This window comes from Coccinella septempunctata, chromosome 1 (genome assembly GCF_907165205.1).
Source record: "Coccinella septempunctata chromosome 1, icCocSept1.1, whole genome shotgun sequence".
In the NCBI taxonomy this organism is placed as follows: domain Eukaryota; kingdom Metazoa; phylum Arthropoda; class Insecta; order Coleoptera; family Coccinellidae; genus Coccinella; species Coccinella septempunctata.
The window spans coordinates 29,970,406-29,993,067 of record NC_058189.1 but is presented as its reverse complement, the minus strand read 5'-3'; the positions used below and the strand labels follow the sequence as shown (position 1 = coordinate 29,993,067).

Here is a 22,662-nt window from a genome sequence, read left to right as displayed (position 1 = left end):
TTGTGGAAAAGGCGACAAAATCAGTTTTTCATAGAAATGCTCCATTTTCGATAAACATTCAAATATCTTTTTTCGTGAAGAAGGTTATAACCTGTATTTTACCTTTTCGGAATCCTCATTAAATGGGCCACTTTTCAGCGTAATATGCAGAAAAGGTCTAGTGTCTTTTTTTATACCACGTCAGATAGAATTCAGCACAAAAAAACACTGCCTTTAGAACATGAATTTTATTTTTTTTTTCAGAATCCCTATATAATATTTTGTGGTATTTTTCATTGCATGAATTGAAGTAATCATTCAACAAAATTTACGGAAAAAAAAAACTGATTCGAAAAGTATTCATTTGTAGCTTCCGCAAGAGAGAAAGCATTTTAAGTGAAAAAATTCAACATTTTCATAAAACATCAAATATTTCGAAAACTGTGAGACTTTCATATGAACAAATTTTTCACATCAGGTAGAGCACATTCTGATCTACTTTCCGTTTTCGTTTGACGTGGTCTTTACGGGACACCATGTATAGTGGGTAAATGACACCGGGAGAATCACTTTTGCCTTATGACTTATACCCCGTTTTCGACGCATATCAAATTAATCGTAAAAATGGACGTCAGTCACGTTTATATTGGTGGATTCTGCGTTAGTCAGGCTTCCAAAGTCAAGGGCAGTGACCAGCTGGGAACAATGTTAGTATTAAGATAAGATCAGATATGAATGAACTCAGCATTATTAACGTTTTTGAATGCTGTGCAGTGCAGATATTCGCATTATACTGATTACTGTGTACGCATTATACTGATACGGTGTACAGGCCAAACTCAACCATGCTCAATTTCGATATCTTCCTTGAGAAACTATCACAAGGACTCCTTATCTGTCTTAAAGAGAGGGCTAAAGTTATATTGCTGGGGGATTTCAACGTGAACATTCTTGTTAGTTCAACCAAAACTAAACTTTTCTTGACACTATTAGAAAGTTTCAACTTAAAACCAACCTTAGCTACACGAATTGGTATGTCCTCTGCAATTTGTCTGGATAACATTGTTACAAATAAATGCATCTGAATCAATTTGTTTATTGTTACAGATATTTATTTAATTACTTTTATTTATTTATTTAATTACACCAATCTACAGTCTAGACCAATTACAGATTGGGAATAAACAAAATTACAAAATAAAAACTCATAAAAGTATATATACATACAAATGCAAACCTAAATTAACTAAAAAATTACGACCCCAACACAGCCCTCCGTATATTCAATTGAGTACAGTTGAAAACATCCAAAACATACTGGAAATTGCTAAAATCATGACATATTCTAAACATTGGCGAAAACCGAAGCACGTTAGTACGTGGAAAAGGAAGATAGAACGCGGATACATTTCGAACAGGTAGTCTAGGGACGTGCAAATCTACTGAGCCTAGTAAGTAAGGGCAATCAATTTTGGAACTCAAGAGTTTATTAAGGAAAAGAATTCCCAAATAAGTCCTACGCTCCTCTAAAGAGTTAACATTAAACCTGCTCAATAAATACCCACCTTGTATTCCACGACACGGATACACGCCATCTATTTTGAAGCTCACGTATTTCAGAAATCGCCTCTGTATTTTCTCTAAGCTTTCAATATGAATCTTATAACCGGGATTCCATACAACACACCCATATTCTAGCTTTGACCTCACGAGCGCCGTAAAAAGAAGGAAGAGGGAGCCAGTCTCTGACAAATCCCTGGAATTCCTTATTATAAACCCGAGAGTCCTGAGACCATCGGAAACAGTTGCCCTCACATGGGGTACAAAAGTCAACCTCTGATCGAATAAGACTCCCAGATCTCTGTATTCAGTCACCCTTCCCAAAACACTTCCCTCAATGTTGTATTGAAAAATGACAACGGACTTACTGCGACTGAAGGACATCACATTACATTTTTTTATATTTAATGATAGTCGATTTCTCCGGCACCAATCATTCAGATTATCGATTTCACCCTGAAGGTCCCAGCAATCCTGGATAGACTCGACTCGACGATACAATTTGCAGTCATCTACATACAAGAGCAACAGACAGAGCAGGTGCAAACTCAAATCGTTCATAAACAGCATGAATAACAGAGGACCCAAAATGGAACCCTGTGGAACACCTGACGTTGCGGAGAACTCATATGACCTGATTCCAAAATATTGAACGAACAGTTTTCTGTCAGCAAGATACGATTCCAGGAAAGAGATTATATCCATTTTCAAGCCAAACGAAGACAACTTTGTAAGAACTACTCCATGGTCAAGCCTATCAAATGCCTTGGAGAAGTCAGTGTATATAACATCGACTTGAGAACATTCATCCAAAGCAGCAGACACATACTGGGTGAAACAAGTCAGGTTCGTTACAGTAGACCGGCCCCTAATGAAACCGTGCTGACCATCATTAATTTGGCATTTTACATGTGCGTAAATTATATCGTATAAGACCCTCTCAAAAACTTTACTAAAATTGCTCAGAATAACGATAGGTCTATAATTTTCGATGTCTTCTCTACTGCCCCTCTTGAAAACAGGGCACACTTTACCCTCCTTCCAAATGCTTGGGAAACATCGTTTCGAAAGTGACAGCCTAAAAAGCGTAGTCAAAGGCTTAGCGAAAATGATGGCACAGTCTCTCAATAAAAAAGACGGGACCTCATCCGGGCCAGCAGTCATACTACCCTTGCACTCCCTCAAACACGACAACACACACTCCTCACTTATATCGGGAACAGATAGAGTCAGCCCAAAGCAGTCTTGGCCGCAATGGTCCCGCAGTGGTGCAGAAGATTCCACAAAAGCAGCCTCGAAGAAAGCAGCAAAGGCATTGGCGATGTCCTGAGGATCAGACAAAGTGGATCCATTAAACTTCATTGACCCCGGAGTGGAGGAACCACCTCGAATCCTTTTTAAGTAGCCCCAAAATTTTGATGGATCCCTAGACAACTCTTCCTCGGCTTCCCGACAGAAACCGGTCCGGGCTATCGAGATTGCACTCTTTAGTTCTCTGCGAAGCTCCTCAAATTCCACAAGAAATGATGTACAACCTGTTGACTTATAGGCTCGACGACAACTGTCCTTGGCTTTCAACTTAAAAATTATATCCCCATTGAACCAAGGCGGGTACCGGGATCTCCTACCAGATGTTTTAGGTACATAAGCATTAAAAATACCGTTGAGATTTTCATAAAATCCTGCACACGCTAAATCGACATCATCATACTCAGTCAAGAAATCCCAGTTGGTGTTCAATAGACAATCATAGAGCAACGAGAGGTTAGCTCGTCTGAAATTGAAACTCTGAGGAACACCTTTCCTCAACTTACTTTTAGGATGTCTGAATGACAGGGTCAGATAAAACTCCAGAGGTGGATGATGTGAATCAACCGGTACGAGAGAGTAGTTCGACCCACTCACGACCATCTGACGACGACAACAGACAAGGTCCAAAATCCTTCCATTCTCATTAACAACATTATTGACCTGATGTAAGTCCATATAGTCTAATAATCCCTGGAGTGCCTCCAATCTGCCAGTAGTATGTGAAGAAGACAATTGATAATCCCTATATTCAGTAATATTAAAATCCCCCAGAATAATGATATCGCAATCCTTGAGAAGCAGATATGGCAAACCAGAAATAGCCTCGAAGAGACCCTCATATTGTTCAAGTTTCGAACTGGGAGGTATATAAATGGTAAAAATATACAAACAAGCGCCCCTTATTACTACCTTCAAACCAACTATATCAATGCTATGAAAGACCTCGGTAATGCAGCCAAGATCAAGGCAGGTAACCATCAGGTCAGAACGCACTGCAATTAAAACTCCACCACCCCTCGACGCCGACGTGAGGTCAAAGCTGCGATCCTTTCTATACAATATATATTGATCACTACAGATTTCGGAGTTTGAAATATCAGAAGAGAGCCAGGTCTCTGTTAAACAAATAATGTCGTAGTCAAATTGTGAAATGCTGTTATAAATAGTATTCAATTTCGACCTTAAGCCTCTAACATTTTGGTAGAAAAAACATATGTCACCTGACTGAGATGCAAGAAAGTCCCTAGAAGGTCCATCAGGCAATGATTGCTATTCACCAGCAAAAATGGAAGATTTCAGATGGTTCAGTTTTTTTAAGTAAATAGGACACTCTCTAGCATCCCAAACAGCATGATCGAACTTTTTTAACTTAGCATTAAAACAATTTATACATTTCAAAACAGTGCTTGTACAAACGTTCAAGGAATGATCACCGGCACACTTTGGGCAGATAGTTGTCTTAGAACATTTTGATTGACCATGATTAAAGCCACTACAATTGTAACAAATCATCAAATCAGTTGCATCATAAACGGAGCAAACATCAAAATTCACGAAAAGTTTGCCTCGTTTCAAAACCATAGAATGTGTATCAACATCCATCTCTATAACAGCCTGATAAATTTCGGAATTTCTATGTGTTGCCCAAGTTTTTAAAACCTTAAGATGACATGTATCAGAAATAATATTGTTTTGACCTCTCAAAAACTTCACAATATCCTCGGCCTTATAATTATCGTCAAGACCAACAACCTTCACTTTAGGAAAAATTTTCTTCACATCTGACGCCCGATAATCAGGAGAAAGTTTCTCCTGAACAATCCTCTTAATGTTATTAGCACCCTCAGAATCGTTACAGCTGATAAACAGGCCACCATCCTTGATTTGCTTGACCTGTGAGACCTTCAGACCAAGTTCTACAGGATCTATATTTCTCATTATGTCGCGCTTCGTTCTGGAATTCGCTTGACTGGTGTCCTTGGGTTTGATGACAACCATAGATTTGGACTTGACAGCGTTCGAATAACTAGAAGGTTCAGCAGCCGGAGGAGCAATACAAATTTTCGAGAATACCTCATCAGCCTGATTAGTGATCCCAAGCAAAAATTCGTCGAACATTTCCTTGAATCCACCGAGCATTTGGTTCAGCTTGGAATCAAAAGATGCCTTGATATATTCTTCATATTTATTGCGTACTTTATAACAACATGGGCAATACCAACAAAACCCGGGTGTTTTCAAACAATGAAGATTATCAGAGGGAATTCCCACACATGCGGCCTGATAAGATTTTCCGCACGTGCCAGCGCATATGACGCTGGGCGATTTACGACGATCGAAAACTTCATTACAATGCCCACAAACAGACATTGTTTATTAGGGATTTCCCAGTGTCACACAGAAAATAAATATACGATATCGTACCTTGCAGTCCACTGAATAAGCTGTGCAAGTTTTAAAACATTCTGTTCGGGAACTAACACGGAAATCAACACAAAACTACGAGATCACCAATACACGTGCAATTTTCCATGCAAATAACTGGATAAATGATGATATTGCGGGTAATTCAGTGGTTGTGGAGGAACATATATCTGATCATGCGGCGCAAATAATGTTTTCATTTTCTATTAATGAGGAAATCAATAGAAGGAAAACGGTTAGACAAACTGCAATCATTGATGAAGAATCTGTAGATAGATTTTTAGTTAAACTTACGGCCGTTTTCAATAGACCTATCTATCCATCGTTTCACTTACTGACGATTGGTAACCATTCTAAAATATATCTACAGATAAAACATCGAAACGAAATCACATGCATTTCCTATCTTCAGTAACTGAAACAATGGATAGATAGGATTATTGAAAACGGCCGTTATTGAACATAATTGGGAGGATATCCTTGGTCACCCTGACAATCAAGTTAACTTAATGTGGAACCAAATGTTTCATGCATACTATCCTATTTTCAACAACTGTTTCCCACTGAAAAACATTACAACTAATACCAGGGTAAAGCATCATTCCGGTTCCATTCAATGTCAGAAAAAAATATCAGACTACCTTTTTGTCACATCTAGATTCAAACCGGAACACGTACATTTATATAAGAATGCTAAATACAAATATGATTTACTTTTGAAAAAGGAAAAACAGATACAAATTGAAAAACAAATTAAAAAATCTGAAAATAAGTCTAGAGCAGTATGGAGCATAATTAATAAATCTCTGGGGAAGAAAATTGATCGTTCCTTATCGTTTGAACATCCAGATCCGAGTAACATGGTCAATGATTTTAATGATTATTTTTATAGTGTTGCGGAAAACTTGCCGAAGTCATCACAGTCAACAAATAGTGATCTAAATCACATTACACGCGTACACAACTCCTTCTTTGCATTTGAAGTTGATAAAGATGTAATTATAAAAACGGGTTGGGATGGCATACCTATAAGAATTATTAAAAAGAGTATAATGATCATAGCAACACCGTTGAAGCATATAATTAACTGCGCCTCGAAAGAGGGAATATTTCCGGTTTCCCTCAAAATTGCTGTAATGAAAACGATCCTTAAAAAGGGAGATTGTAACGATCCCTATAGCTTCAGAACAATCAGCCTTCTGACGGCGTTCTCTAAAATCTTCGAGAAATTAATAGCGACTCGATTAATCAATTTTTTCAGGAAATTTCGAGTGTTTTCATCTTCACAACATAGGTACCGGCAGTCGAGGAGTACCGAAACGGCAATGATATCAGTCAATCATCGAAGCTTTGGAAAAGAATAAACCGGGAGTGGGTCTTTGCCTGGACTTGTCCAGGTGACTTATCATTTTTCATAATCTTTATCGCTCTTATGATTTCCGACATTGAGATTTCTTCATCGAGCGATGTCATCGGACTATACGCGGGGAGCAGGTCTAAAATGGATAAATCCGAGTCGTTATTTTGATTCAAGACTTGCGAGTAATGCTCCTTCCATCTTTCGAGAATTTTTCTATCAGTTAGTATAGCTCCATGAGCATGTCTTATAGGAAAGTTAGCTAGATGATATCAATGTATTGATGTCATCATCTAGCCTAAAAACAACGTCTCTTACTGCGGACTCTGTCCTAGAACGCTTCAAAAACTGGTGTAAGAATAATCATCTTCTCCTCAATTTGTCAAAAACCGAAGGTATTGTCTTCAGCTGTGATCGCACCAGAATGATTTTGCCAGAACATATTAACAATCAGATAGAAGTTTCATAAACGGTAAGATTCGTAGGAATCCAAATTGAAAAACACATGAAATGGACTTTTCACATTGAATTTTTAACGAAACGCCTTTATTCGCTCATATACACAATTGAGTTTTTGAAAAAGCAAGTAGGTCTAGCAATCCTCAAAGAAGTTTACTTTTCTAATTTCCAGACATTAATGTCATACGGTATTATTTTCTGGGATGGTTCAGCGCATGGAGAAGCGGTTTTTGTGCGACAAAAAATGGCACTTAGAGCGATGCTTGGTTTGAAGTATAGGGACAGTTGCAGGGGACTTTTCAAAGAGCATGGGATTTTAACCTTTCACGGTTTATACATATATAAGATTCTATGCTTTTTACATGTCCATCACGAACTTGTCGAGCAGTATGAGGGCACAAATTCAACAAGACGGAATGATCAATATCTTTATCCGAGACACACTTTAACTCTCACAGAAAAAGCACCATTATACATGGGTTTTAGATTACTCAATGCACTCCCCAAAATATTGCATGAATGCAGTGCAAAGGTTTATAAGCTTGAAGTGCATAAGGTGTTAATGGCCTGTGAAGCGTACTCTCTTCAAGAGTTTTATGCATTCTGTAAGACACTGTGAGCCCTTTTTTTTGACCTTTTCAATTTTGTGTTTTACTTGTGCAATGACTATTTGAGTTGAATAAAATATTATTTTCAATATGTGTCCCAGAATGAATGGATTATCCTGAAGTACTTCATAGAAGAGCTACTGAGCACGAAAAAATATTAAAAAATATCTATCACCGTGGAAATTTTTTTTCCATAATAACAATTTTTTCTACATGTTATTTTACGTTTCCGTATACAACATAAATAAAAGGCTGTGACTAGAGTCCCGACCTTGGATCTGTGTTCAGTCCCGACTGACGAAATCAAATGACTCAATAACCATACAAGTCTCTTGGCCTTACTCGAGATCCTTGTCCAGTCCCGACATTGTTTTGAGGTTCGCTCAACTTCGCATTCGGTGGCCGGTCACCCTTAGAGCTAGCTCTAGGGCTGTCAAAAAGAAATATAAATTTTTCTGAGTAAATCTGATTGATTTCTCTATCAATTCTAGGGCTGTCAAAAAGAAATATAAATTTTTCTGAGTAAATCTGATTGATTTCTCTATCAATTCTATTGGCCAGCCGTTTTACACATATTTTTACAAATATGAGCAGCATGCTTTCCATCGTCTACAAAATAGTGGTGGTTCATTTTAATCGTTAGAGCTGGGGCTCTACTTAGAACATTAATACATGGAATGGTTATCGACGTGCTATGAATGTATTTGTTGTGGTACAAACATTCGATGCTTCTCTGTCCAGTGCTACACTAAGGCAGTGGCGTAAAATAAATATAGTCCATTCAAGAATGATTGACATCCCAGTAGGTTTTGAAAGTCCAGACGCAGCTTAATGTCTGGTCATAAAAGAGCTTCAATAATTTCAGTAGTTTCAAGCACAAAACTGGAATGAATAAATATAACGTAGAAAAGCATTTGAAAAGAAGAAATATTCAAATTCATATCATATTAATCTGCATTCAGAATTGATAGAATAATTTTTTCAATTTTTACGAATGAATTACCTAAGCACATAAACAGCAGTACGAAATTCAAGTTATCTTCGGTCAGTGGCTCAGTGCATAGATTCACTTATAGAAGATCACTGTTCATCCATAATAACAACCTGAATTCCGCAAAACAAAATCGTAACTTATGGGCTATTACCAACTTAAATTCGATTTGTTATAGCCACCTGAGAGATCAATTGAATGGACTATAAAGGCGGAAACACATTATTAACACGCGACGCGGGCTGACGCGTAAATTGTACGCGCGTGGCGTGGCGTCGGGTGTTCATAGTATGATTCTGATCTATAGAAAGCAATACATTTGATTCGACTCAACACGCGTCACGTTTCATCAGCTCGCGTCGCGTGTTAATAATGTGTTTCCGCCTTTAATCTATATAGATTCTACCTGTTTGTACGGAAAATTGACTTGACAATGATGTCAGATTGAATGATCTCAATTGTGACTGGCTACACTAAGCAACTTTCTCGCTCCAGTCTTTGGACAACAATAAATGTTTATTTTCCATTCCTTGTATCTATGTTCCAAGGGGCTCTAGGGCTTTCAGTATGAAAAAAAATTATCTTAGAATATTTATTCATTCCTCTATTTAGTCTATCCATCAATTTCTCTGAGCGTTTATTTCGAACTGATATGTCTCCTGGAGTAGAAATCCGTGAAATATTCTGAATGAAAAAAAACGTTGTATGAAATTATAGATTATAAACCCTAATTCATAATCCTTAGTAAGAAGTCACTCCATCCCTCCTTTCATATAGCTTATTATTCGCTTCGGCATTCTATTCTAAATAAGGGAAAAAATTAACAGACTGCAGCGTTAATATCAGACATTAATATCATACGGTATTGACCGTGGTGGAATAGTCGTTCTTGAAACTCGACGGCCGATGGTAAACATCACTACAGTGTATATATCGAGTTTATTTGATTGATTTATTTTCGCTTATGACTTTTTTTATTGATTTGGAGGTAAAAGATGGATCCACCCAAAAAATAGATCGCTGGCTTACTAGTCGTGGTTTAAAACTCATTTTGTGAAAATCGTATAATCTGTTCAAAGTTTGAAATAAGTTTAAAATATGAGGGGATCAGAGCTGAAGTGAACCAAGTCCATTCAGCCTAGTTTTGAGATGAATTACTTAGAAGTTGTTTATCACCAATTAATTCAAAAGTGACTTCTTTAGATTTTAAATGTTTAGAATGTAAGCATATTCCCCGGCATATTCTCACATAAGAATAATAATAAATAAAGAAGTCACTTTTGAATAAGTGGTGATGAACAACTTCTAAGCCATTCATCTCAGAACTAGGCTGAATGGACTTGGTCCACTTCAGCTCTGACCCCCCCCGCATATATCAGTTTACTCGTGCTAAAATATTCTTCATGGTGTCGTTCTTCCAACCTCAAAATTTCATCATAAAATTCGATGAATACGGCTCTAGCGCACCCGTATCTATTTCTGAATAGAATTTGACTTTTCACTACGAACATATAAATTATAAATGATCGCATTCGCAATGGAATTATCATACAATCAAGTGTATTGTAACAACTACAACAGTATCTATGCGTTGAAAAAGATATTCTCATTGGAAATTTGTTTATAGTCTGCAGTGCCATCGTAGAAGATACCTCCGATTCAAGAGATGGATCATCAGAACTCATCTGTGACCAACTGAAATTCATTATTTCTAACATTTCGCGTCTAGTAGATTCAGATCAATCTTCAGAGCAGGGTTGACCCACAGAAAATTTTTTTTTCTTCATACAACTCCAAACAAAATCTAGTAAGAAATCATAATCGAATGGAAAAAAAAAGTTATAGATGTCTTCATATAATAAGTGTTTAGGTGTCCCAGACACAGGAGCTTTCTTCAATAATTCAACACGAAAGAATATTGCTATTGTAGGTTCGAATTTCGGACAGTCCAAGAATTATTCTAGAACTGCGCAGAACTATTGCGCCCTAGTATAGAATCCTCTGCGCAGTTCTAGAACCATTCTCTGACTGTCCGAAATTCGAACCCGAATACAGCTGCAACTTCGTTCGGTTCGGTGAATTTAAACTATGTTGAATGGTGACTATTATTATAGCGTAGATTTGCTCATTTGGTTCAATAATGGACAATAATGCCTTCCGAAATAATCTGAACATTGATCTTTTTAGGCAAAACAAACGCAAGAAAATATTTACGATGTGCAAGCTCCATTGCTAGAGGAACTCACAGCTGGTGTCGACAAGTTTGCCTTTGAAGTTGAAGCTTTCGATAAGGACTTCGAGGAAAAAGGACCAATGGTTCCAGGGCTAGAGGCCAGAGAAGCGAGTGATCGTGTATTGGTCTTTCAAGATCGTTTCGACGAGTTGTGGAGGAAGTTTGAAATGTACAGTAGTGGAGAAAAATTATTCGGTCTGGAAGTGAAGGATTACCCTATATTGCATAAGAGGAAAAAAGAATTCAATCTCTTAAACAAGCTTTATGGCTTGTATTTACAAGTGAACAAGAGTATAGATGGTTACTACGATATATTATGGTCTGATGTTGACACTGAGGTGATAATAGCTGAATTGACAGAATTCCAGAATAGGTAAACCTTCGTTCCTATTCATTGATTAATCGAAAGTGCTGCTCTTTCACCGCAGAACTCAATATCTAAGAAAGATATTCATCATTGGAATTACTTTAAGGGATCACTGATGATCATATGATTAAGACAAACTAATTCATATGGCAAATTCAAGGTGATGTTTGATAGCTGATGCAGAACTATCCAAAATTGATTTAAACCATTTTCTCATCTTGTAGGTTATATAGAAAGAGATAGAGATATGGACAGATATATTCTATTTGAAGCCTTAGATAATCGCCAAAATTTTATCGAAATAGTATTCATTGTTAAGTTCGTCGCATTGCTTCTGTAGCTAAGGCTTATAACCATTAAATTAAAATTTCTAATAATTGCAGGTGTTATCAGTTGGATTACTAGGGCACCACACAGAAATTTTATCGAAATATTTCAGCATTCATTGTTGAGCTAGACGCATTGCTTATAAGCTCATGAGAACTGGATTGAAATTTCTATCTGGATTTGCAATACTTTCAAGTGTTATTGCAGAAAAACATAACTCACAGATTCATAATGAGAAGAACAGTAAAACTTTCATTCATATCATATAATTTGATATATATATATATATATATATATATATATATTAGACTGATTCAAAAAAATCGACTTTCTTTTTTTTCGAGAAACACACCCCTTATTATCTTCAGGGCATTGAAAAATGACGTCTGTGAAAATATTAGCCAAAAATATTATTATTTAGAGGTCGCTCATCGACGATTTCTATTTTCCCTACTAATAGCAGGGAAAATTTTTTTATTTCTAGTTAAAAAATTCCAGTTCGCAAACCAATGGATGGATACCATTGAGCGATATATTTTTATGTAGGGAGTTAGGTGCTCTACAAAAACTGCCCCATGAAATTTTTCCATAAATCGGCTTTTCGAAAAGTTATTAGAGCTTGAAATAAAATTTTGTCGAAGTAGCTGTTTTTACTCGGATATCGGGGAGAAACTATTGGAATTTACTTCGAAAATCAGAAAATCGTTCTCGAAAGTTGCAATTGATATGATTTTATTTAGATTTTAATCATTTATGACATCCCCAAATTGTCAACCTCAACAATTGTTAGGGAGTTAGTGTTTCATACTCTTCAGGATCAAATTATTTAGCATCTCTTATTTCTCATTCACTTGGGTCAGAAAGAATGATTGGTTTTGTGCCCTCTTTCAGATTAGTGTTTGATCTTAAACTCGGTACTTGTCTTCAGTTTCATCCATAATACAATTTTGTGTATTCATTATTTTTGCAAACCCAAAATGGCCGCATTCACAAAATTCTCGCTATATGATTTCATTGAAGAAGACATTACGTAGTGAAAGTAACATATAGATGATAGGATCTTTCTGTTGTTAACGATTTAGCGGAGCGAGTTATTGGTTTAATTGAAGAATGCAATAACTACTAAAAGAATAATGAAGAATTAACAGTTACAGTTTCTTTTACAATTGATCAACGAACATGGTCATCGTTTTCCGGATTGCAACAAAAAGAAATTGAAATTATCTGTTTAGAACATATTATGTATAATAGATGTTGAATATACCAACACCAATATTATTTCTCACAACCGAATAAATGCTTTCTACATGCGACTTCTTTCTAATATCATCAAACAAACCTACCCTATCCCACAAATATCGAGATATTTGTTGAAAAATTGATAGTTCACTATTTTGTGACAGCGGCCATTTTGGGTTTATAAAAATAATGAATACACAAAATTGTATTATGACTGAAACTGAAGACAAGTACTGGCTTTAAGAACAAACACTAATCTGAAAGAGGGCACAAAACCAATCATTCTTTCTGACCCAAAGGAATGAGGAATAAGAGAAGCTTTATAATTTGATTCTGACGAGTATAAATTTCTAACTCTCTAACAATTGTTGAGGTTGACTATTTGAGGATGTCATAAATTATTTGAATCTACATACAATCATATTAATTGTATCTTTTCATAACTATTTTCTGATTTTCAAAGTAAATTCCAATAATTTCTCCCCGATATCCGAGTAAAAACAGCTACATCGACAAAAATTTAATTTCAAGCTCTAATAACTTTTCGAAAAGCCGTTTCATGGAAAAATTTTATGGGGCAGTTTTTGTAGAGCACATAATCGCCTACATAAAAATATATCGCTCAATGGAATCGGTCCATTGGTTTGCGAACTGGAATTTTTTAACTAGAAATAAAAAAATTTTCCCTGCTATTAGTAGGGAAAATAGAAATCGTCGATGAGCGACCTCTAAATAATAATATTTTCGGCCAATATTTTCACAGACGCCTTTTTTCAATGCCCTGAAGATAATAAGGGGTGTGTTTCTCAAAACAAGAGAAAGTCGATTTTTTTGAATCAGTCTAATATATATATATATATATATATATATATATATATATATATCAATATTTTTACCCAAAGATCTGATTCTTTCCATTCATTATTCAAACCATTTTCAAGTATAAGTTTCTGTTCATTCAGTTTGTATTCAACAGTAAATATGTGCAGATCAACTCTCCCGTATACGCTTTATACATCAAAAGTAAAAATAAACCATCCCTGATCGTTCCCATAATAATAATGATTAGAAAATTCAGGCCCGGTACATTCACCTGCGAATAACTAAATTTATTCGGCAGCTAAGTCTGCTTAATCTTAGGATAAGTAAAAATGCTGTTTCTTCGTCTGGTTCGATGTCGTTCTGGTCAACTCAGCGTCTTATATTCGCTGGAATATCAGGTCGTCCTCAATCAACGCAAGATCAGCGTCGATTGGTAAATGCCTGATGACGGCATATATCTTCTCCTCCTCCTCCATTTCGTAATTTAAAAGTTCTTTACCATGCTGTTCGAAAAATTTGGTAATTTTTCTATAATCATCTACGGTTGACGAGATGATTTTTATACCGTCTTTAACTACAGTTGAGCGGTTTTAGTTCTTCTTTTTTGTGTAGAGAGCTTTGGGTATCTCTACCCAATTTGAGGTGCCATCAACGTGATGGGTGGGATTTCATCCTTCTTAGGCACGTCTGGTGCCTTTCTGATATTTTCCTCATCAGACGAGGAACTTTCTCTGCGCGCGCGCTTTGTAGGAGGCGCATTTTGGGGTTTGACCGAAGGCGTTGTAGGGCTTCTCCTGATCTCCACAGGAATTACTTTTTTCCCCACCGAATTGGCAACTTCGGCGAAAATTGGGGGCTTCAGCGCAGAGAGTTTTACAACTTCCTCTTTGGCTTGACGGAGCTCATTCATTAAAATCGAAACCGTTTCATTAAGTTCAGCGATGTCGGCTGCTATGACTTCATTTTCTTCGCGTAAATTTGTCCGACTCACACACTCATCTTCGCTAAAGTCCTCCTCGACTTCATCGGAAGCTTCCATGTAGGAACCCTCATTATCTGAGGTCTCCGACATGGCTTAACGTTTTTAGTTTTTTACAATGGCGATAAATATCAATAAGAGAGAAGAGAACAAAAATAACCAATTATTATATAGATAAAGTCTCACCTGATGTAATTTGCACAAACAACGATCTTTTGATATGGACTGTATACAATAACAAAACAACAGAACTCATTCACAGAACTCTCCCGAATAATCAGTATTCAATCAAATTCCCAAATCGTATGCTCGAAAAATCATTCAACCGTCTACTCGCTTGAACGTATCGCACTGGTATCATTCAACACGTCTACTAGCTTCGACGTCTCGCACTGAATATATCAAATACCATCGGCTCGTGCTTAATATACCCTGAAAGTTTCAACGAATAAGAGTGCGTTCGTCTTGGGAAGTTTATTGCAATGAAATGAAGAATTTCTGCTCTCCTCATTTTGATAAAATTTTCCATACAAACAATATTTTTTTCGTCTTGTTTGGGAAAACATAGGAAAAATTGATTATATGAATAAGAAACTCGGTGAATTATTTTGTATAACCTTCAATAGGATATCCGGCCTCCCCTATTAAATATCTCACTATTTTAAATCAAAACTGAAAGGGAAAAATTTTGGACTCGAATGAACCTCGAACTCGGACGATTCTTAACAATACGGATTATTCCATTTTGGGGTAAATATAGTTTATATCGAGCTCATTTTCCATTATCAGGAATGACGAGACAGAAAAGGCCATGGGTTCGAGATTATCAATATCTATCATCTATATAAATTAAAAATTCAATTGTTCCCATAATTTGAATTTCGAACGTAATACTCTTATTGTCAGATGTGAAATGTTTCAATAAATTCTACTACAGTCGATTGATGGTTTTGAATTTCAAGCAACCATTTCCTATCTCGATTTGCTTGTTAATGAAGCTTCTGCACCCGAAATGATTCCAAAGTTTCCAAATTCGAAGGCAATAATCCTCTGAGTCTTCTATCTCCGAATTATTTACGAGACTACGAGACCACTGCTAGACTCTCGTACGAGACTCGAGACGAGACCGAGGAAATTCTAGTCTCGTCTCGTACATGAAATATCATGTCTCGTCTCGTTTTCGAGACGAGACTCTCGTGGGCATCACTAGAAACGTCGACGAGCCTTATTGATGTTCCTTCTGGGATTTTCGCCATTTAGATTCCTTAAGAATTTTCGGTATTCGGTCAGCTACTCTCTTCTTATATGATAGGCTACTCTGGATATACAGGGTGTGGCGTAATGAATGGATAATATGGAGCCTGCAGGTAGAGGACTCTATGGCGGTTCAGAAAAATATATTTTACGTTTAGTAAAAGTGCCTTGGTTTTCGAGATATTCGAGATTTTCGAAAATTCAAGAAAATCACACCCTTAGCCACTCCTTTTGCAGGCAAGACTCCAAATGAAGGGATGTTTTCAAACTGTTTTTTGGATAGTATTCCTGGATAGATGCGCTATCGAATGTAAATTATTTTTTTTGAGGCGCATGAATAGTTTTTCATAAATAAAAGAATTAACTCAAACTTTTCGTTTTGCTTATTTTTTTTCCTGAGTTCAACCCAGCGTGGTGTGAAAAATAATATGGTTACTTGAGTGCCAAAACGAGAGAAAACATGTCTGTTTCACTGAGATTCTGAAATGGTATAACTCACTCTATTTTCAGCATTAAATACAAAATAAATTTCTATTACATTGAGTCAAGGCAGAGTTTGACGTAAGCCTTTTTCTGTAATTTTTAGCAACTGAAATGAGACTTGCAAGCAGAATAAAGCAATTATTCATAAGAAATTGTAGAGCATCTAGTACAGCTCCTGATGCACACTTTGAACACTTTTTGTAAAACTCGATTCAATTAAACAATATTTTAAAATTGTTTTTTTCCCTCGTATTCTTTCATTATTAAGCCCTATAGTTATAAAGTTAATAGTTGTTAAGCGAATTTCAAGTAACGAAGTGAATTTTAGCACTTTTGTAATTAAGAAAAAAAGCTGAAAATTAGTAAATTTTTATTACATTGAATCAAGACCGTTGTTACAAAAATGCTGAAATTTAATGCATAACTTGAAAATATTGATTTCACAACGTTGGGGTTCAATAATAAAAGAAAACGAGAAAAAAATAACAATTTTAAAATATCGTTTCATTGAATAAAGTTTCACAAATCACGAATGATGCTTAAATTGACCACCATGAGTTCTGATACATACTCTATAGTCTACACTTTCTAATAATAATTTTCAATTTCAATAAATCATAGCTTTATTGCATAGATATCAACAATTTCAAAATGAGTATCGTTTCATTGAATTAAATATCACAAAAGAATCTCTAAGAGGCCATTATGAGCTTCAGTAAATGCTCTATACCTTCTTATAGACGATTGCTTCATTCTGCTTGCATTTCTCATTTTAGATGCTAAAAATTTTAGAAACACTGTTTACATTAAGGCTCTGTTTACATTAAGGCCTCAACTGATTGCAATAGGAATTTATTTTGTATCAAATGCTGAGAATACAGAGAGTTATACCATTTTGGAATCTCAATGAAACTGGCATGTTTTTTCTTGCATTGGCTCTTAGGTAACCATATTATTTTTTACACCGCGCTAGTTTGAACTTATGAAAAAAAATTAGCAAAACGGAAAAGTTGAGTTAGATCTTTTTTTCATGAAGAACTATTCATGCCCCTCAAAAATAATGAATTACATTCGATAGATCATCTATCCAGGAATACTATCCAAAAAACAGTTTGAAAAAATTCCTTCATTTGGAGTCTTGTCTGCAAAAAGAGTGGCGAAGGGTGTAATTCTCTTGAATTTTCGAAAATCTCCAATATCTCGAAAACTAAGTCACTTTTACTAAACGTAAAATATATTTTTCTGAACCACCATAGAGTCCTCTACCCCCTGGCTCAATATTATCCATTCATTACGCCACACCCTGTATATTGATAAATGAACAGAGAAAAAACATACCATATCTAATTCCTTCCTTGATTCTATCAGATGCCGAAAGTTGCCCAAAGCTTTGAAGGATTGGCCTGCATTCTTAGATTTGAAGAAGAAGATCGACGACTTCAGTGAGACATGTCCTTTACTCGAACTGATGGCAAATAAAGTGAGTAATATTGAAGCTAAGTGCATTATTGTAAGTGAAGAAAACCAGGGTTGCGAACAAAAAAAATTGTTTTTCCATGATAAGAACGATGAGAGAAATTGCAACAATTCAGAATGTACCTACCATGAAACACAATGCTGAAGCAACATCTTGAAAGCTGTATCAGTATTTCTAAGGACAAGCAGTAATAGTGTTGCCTATATCCTTATTTGAATACTGCGGGCGTAGTGTTTGATTTTAATTATAATAAGGTAACATGATTCGATTCTTTGAGACTGAGAAAGAATAGTAACCTACATTCAATATACAGAGTTAGTATAAAAAGTAAAGCATGAAATTTATATCATGATCCCTAATACACATAAAAACTCTTCAGCTGTAGTTGAAATATGCTTCAAAAATATTTCTAAATATAGCATTCAATTCAAGAAAAAATATACCACATTCTTTTAATCTCATCGTTCAAACTTCACATGAAAACATAAGAACATGCTGGGTTACATATTGCCTAGTTCTCTCCTCACAAATCTTTTCGTTATGAATATTTCTATAACTTCTTTTTTAGATTTATCTCGTACGACTAATTTCGTAAGCACCGAGTGGAAGTGATAAGAGAGGAATATCTGCTGATTTAGAGGTTTGGGAATTCTCTGTCTCTCCGGAAAATCGCCGCACGTCTTTGTGCGCGAAATATGCCAAACGAAGGAGGGATAACCGGTGCATAGGAGCGTGCTACTCCAGACTCGGGAAACAGATAGAAAATAAGAGAGAAAAACTTCAGAAATTCGAGATTCTTCAACACGAATGAAAACTCATCCAGATTCAACTGGGGCCTGTTACCGTTTCTTATAGTTTCGGGTGGATTTTTATAATTTCTGACAACCTACCTCCTTTTCTTAACGAAGCCAGCCTAAAAACTACAAATAATAGCAAGAAAATAATTCTCCATACCCCGTAGCACAATGCGTGACCCAAATTCGGGAATATGTTGTCCCAAAACTGCAATAATATCAGATTCGAATCTTTCTTATTTTCACTACCCAACAATTATTTCCCATGCCAGTTATACAGGGTGATTCATAACTATTGGGACATAGGCTAAGGGCAGATTGTTTGGACCAAACTATGGCTATAGGACCAAATATACCTCAATAAAATATTGCTGTGGAAAAAGTTAAAACGCCCCCTAAGTTGAATTTTTTTTTCAATTTTTGCTAATAATTCCACTGTTTTTTTTGTTAATCCGTTTTTAAGATAAACACAATTGAACAGGTCAGAGCATCGTATTTGAATATTCATTCAATTTATTTATTTTGATGATAAAGCATAATTAAGAACTATGTAACATAAAAAGAATTAACTTAAATTAAATGAAATGAAGGTTTTTAGCGGCAATTTCTTTAACATAACATTCGTTATTTTATCACTTCCGGGACCTGTTCTCTTCTTCAAACTTCTAATTATTTCCCTAATTTAATTTGGCAATGTTGTTTTGTCTATTTCAGCAGCCGCTGGTAGTTCATCCATTTCTTCTTCATTTTCTTCAATCAATTCTTCCAAATCTTCATCTTCCGCCAATGCATCTGCCTTATCAGTATTGGTATACGCCATTCCCCTTTCTCCGTGTAGGATTGGAATTTTAGTATTTTCTCCTCGTAAGCTCTTTTGCTTTCTTCATGCAGAATGATCAATTGTATTCAGTTCTTGAACATTTTTGATCCATCTGCTTGTTCTTGGATCTTTCAGGGCATTTTTCAGAACTTGGCTATGGTGGTTGAGGTTCCTTTTGTCCAGATTATTTTTATTCATCCGATATATTCTTCTGAGTCTTCGATTTTCTCGTATAAGATCTTTTACTTCTTTAGGCGTATCGCCATGCGGATAACTTGGTGCTGGTCCCTTCACTCTCCTCGTGCTTTTTTCGTAAGCTTTTAATATAATCTCTTCCAGTTTATCAACTGCACATTCCAGATCCTCTTGAGGGCTTATTGTTGGGATTTCTGTTATTTCCGATTGTATTGAAAGGCTGTATTTAGCCCAATTGGTATATTCTCTTATTTCCATCAGTTTTTTTCTTGGTTTTTCTCCAATTGTCAATTCCACGGGATTTTGGTTGGAGGTTTCATCTTTCAAAGTTTCAATCGAGAATTCTTGAGTTATATTTTTCAATATCGCAATATCTATTACATCTGGTATTCCTATACCAAAAGCAAGATATGTCGGTAACTCTGGTCCAATCACTATGGCATTTTGTTTTTCGGCGAAATCCTTGAGTTTTTTGCCATTTCTATTTTCTGGTCTGCTGTTCCATAATGGGGATTTACAGTTGAAATCTCCAATGCAGATTTTCGTGTTTGTTCCTGCCAACATATTGTTCATCTCCTCTTCCAATAAATTGTTTGGTGGTCGCTTATATGCCGAGGTAATTTCAACTCTTTGTCGATTTCATTCGGCAACAATCGTCACTGCTTCTGTTTCTCCTTGTGTTTCGTCGGATCTACTTTTGAAGTAGTATTTCAGATCTGTTTTCACCAATATTGCTACTCCTCCTCCGGTGTTTGTAATTCTGTCGCATCTATATGTTTCATATTTCATGAAATTCAGTCGTCCGTATCGGTTTATTCTTGTTTCCTGTAGGGCTATAATATCAGGTTGTCTCTCTGATATTATTTCCTCTATCTCGGCTTTCCGAGTGTTGATCCCGTTTATGTTCCACGAGATTATCTTGAGGGATTTCTTCCTAAAATCCGTAAAGTCCATTAATTCAGTTTACTGTATAATGTTTGAAGCTTTTTCTCCATTTCTCTTTCAATGTTCAACATTATCTTGTTGAAATTTCCGTGAAAATATCTAAATCATCGGCTGATTCAGATATTTTTCTTTTTTCTTGTTTACTATTTACAGTCGGTTTTAATTGAGGCTTTTTCTGTTCCTCTTTCTTCTGCATAGGCTTAGAAGTTTCTTTTTTCTTTTCCTGTTCTGCAGGTTTGATTGTTACAGTTTTCCGAACTAGATACCTAATGACGGCGTAAATTTTCTTTTCCTCCTCCATCTGGTATGTAAAGTACTTCTTTCCAAGTTGGTCGAAGAATTCAGTTATTTTTCTGTAGTCATCTACAGTTGTGGCTATAATCTTGATTCCGTCTTTTCTTTTATATAGCGAAGGGAATCTGCGACCGTGAAAACACGGGGCTCTATATCTCGCCCGGAAACCCATTTCTAGGGAACACTGTGGGGTTCGGGACCCACTAAACCTAACCTACTTTTCATTGGTCCCAGGCATTTGCCTATAAACCATTCATCCTTTGATCGGTTAATTTCACATTGTCGTGCTAGGGTTTTCATGTTCATCCATTTCGGATATCTCTTCTTGTTATAGTTTTAATGAGTTTCCGTACTCATTTTAATCTCTCCTCAGTTGATCTCGCGGTCCCTTTTTGTAAATTCTCATTCTTCCTCTGTCTTCCTCCGGATCGTAGTCCACTATTCTCCTGAGTTCTCCGTTTGGATGTTCATCCGCTGTTTCGAATAACTTTTCAGCTTGCCTCTTCATGAATTCGGTGATGGTTTCCCACTTCAAATCTCGATATATCTGTTTGTTCCTGACAAACCAAAGCGCATCTATGGCACATCGTAGTAGCTTGTTTTCTGTTGCCTGAATTCTTTGTATATGGCTCTTTGCCGCGAATCCCCAAGCACCTGATCCATAAGTCAGTTGCACTCTAGCAACGGCTTTGATTATTTTCAATTTTATGTCATTTGACACCTATCAGCGGGTAGAGCATATCCACGCTGCCTTGGTTTTGTCAACGGTTTGTTTGATATGGCTTCTCCAAGTTAGACCTTTGTCTAGGGGATACCTAAATATTTCGCTTCGTTTTTCCACTCGGTTTCTTCTCCATTTACTTTTAGATTGGAAGCAAACATAACCTGAACGTAAACAAGCACAAGCAACAAAATAAAATTTCTGTTAATGTAGAACAGTCCCAAACCTCTGAAAAATCGAAACAAATTCTGAAACAGAATGGCTCTACAGTTAACATTAATTCTTCGGAAGGAGTTGAATGTAAATGGGGGAAATATGCAGAATCTGCTCTATGTCGAAGATGAAACGAAACTATACAAGAATAATCAAAAAGTGGAAAATGATTTCATCGAAGTATCCCATAGAAAACCGAAAATATGAAAAAAACTCGGAAGAAATATCGGGACAGGCACAAGGCAAACGGATTTCACTGGTGTAAGTAGACGGGTATGGTTATACATTTATAGAGTTAAACGAACAGCAACCGAAGAAACAATCAAGAACTACATCTCGAGTATTACTAGTTTTGAAAACCTGGAAGTCACAGTGAAGAAAATTCCGACGACAAAAAACCAGCTACGTAGATATGTGGTTACGGCTCCCATAACAAAAAAAAAAAGAAATGTACGAACCTGAATTCTGGCCATGTGGAGTAGGAGTGAAACGTTTTGATCTCACGAAACATAAAGATTTTTAAAAAAATTAAGGTAAAGTTTTTATATAAATGAAACCAATAAAAAATTGAACAATACAAAAAAGGAAATAAACAAAATTAGTCTCATACATCAAAATGTACAGTCAATTGGGAATTGTATAGATGAGTTAAATGTAGTTTTAAAAGAACACTCAACTTGTAAATTTTTAGCCATAACAGAACACTGGAAGAGGGAACATGAATTGAAGCACCATGTGATTCCCAATTTTGAACTGGCCAGCTTCCACTGCAGAAAAAAAGGTGGTGGTGCAGCAGTATATGTAAAGAGG

General features: G+C 36.1%; 1 protein-coding gene across 3 annotated transcripts in view; it reads left to right on the top strand.

Moving 5' to 3' along the window:
• Positions 1-22,662, top strand: part of LOC123318393 (dynein axonemal heavy chain 8-like) — a 1,393,903-nt gene that overhangs the window by 447,215 nt on the left and 924,026 nt on the right. For all 3 annotated transcript variants that reach the window (XM_044905013.1, XM_044905020.1, XM_044905005.1), the window contains exons 23-24: positions 10,877-11,295; positions 17,762-17,873. In XM_044905013.1, the coding sequence (XP_044760948.1) occupies positions 10,877-11,295; positions 17,762-17,873 (531 nt within the window). The remainder of the gene's footprint in view (positions 1-10,876; positions 11,296-17,761; positions 17,874-22,662) is intronic.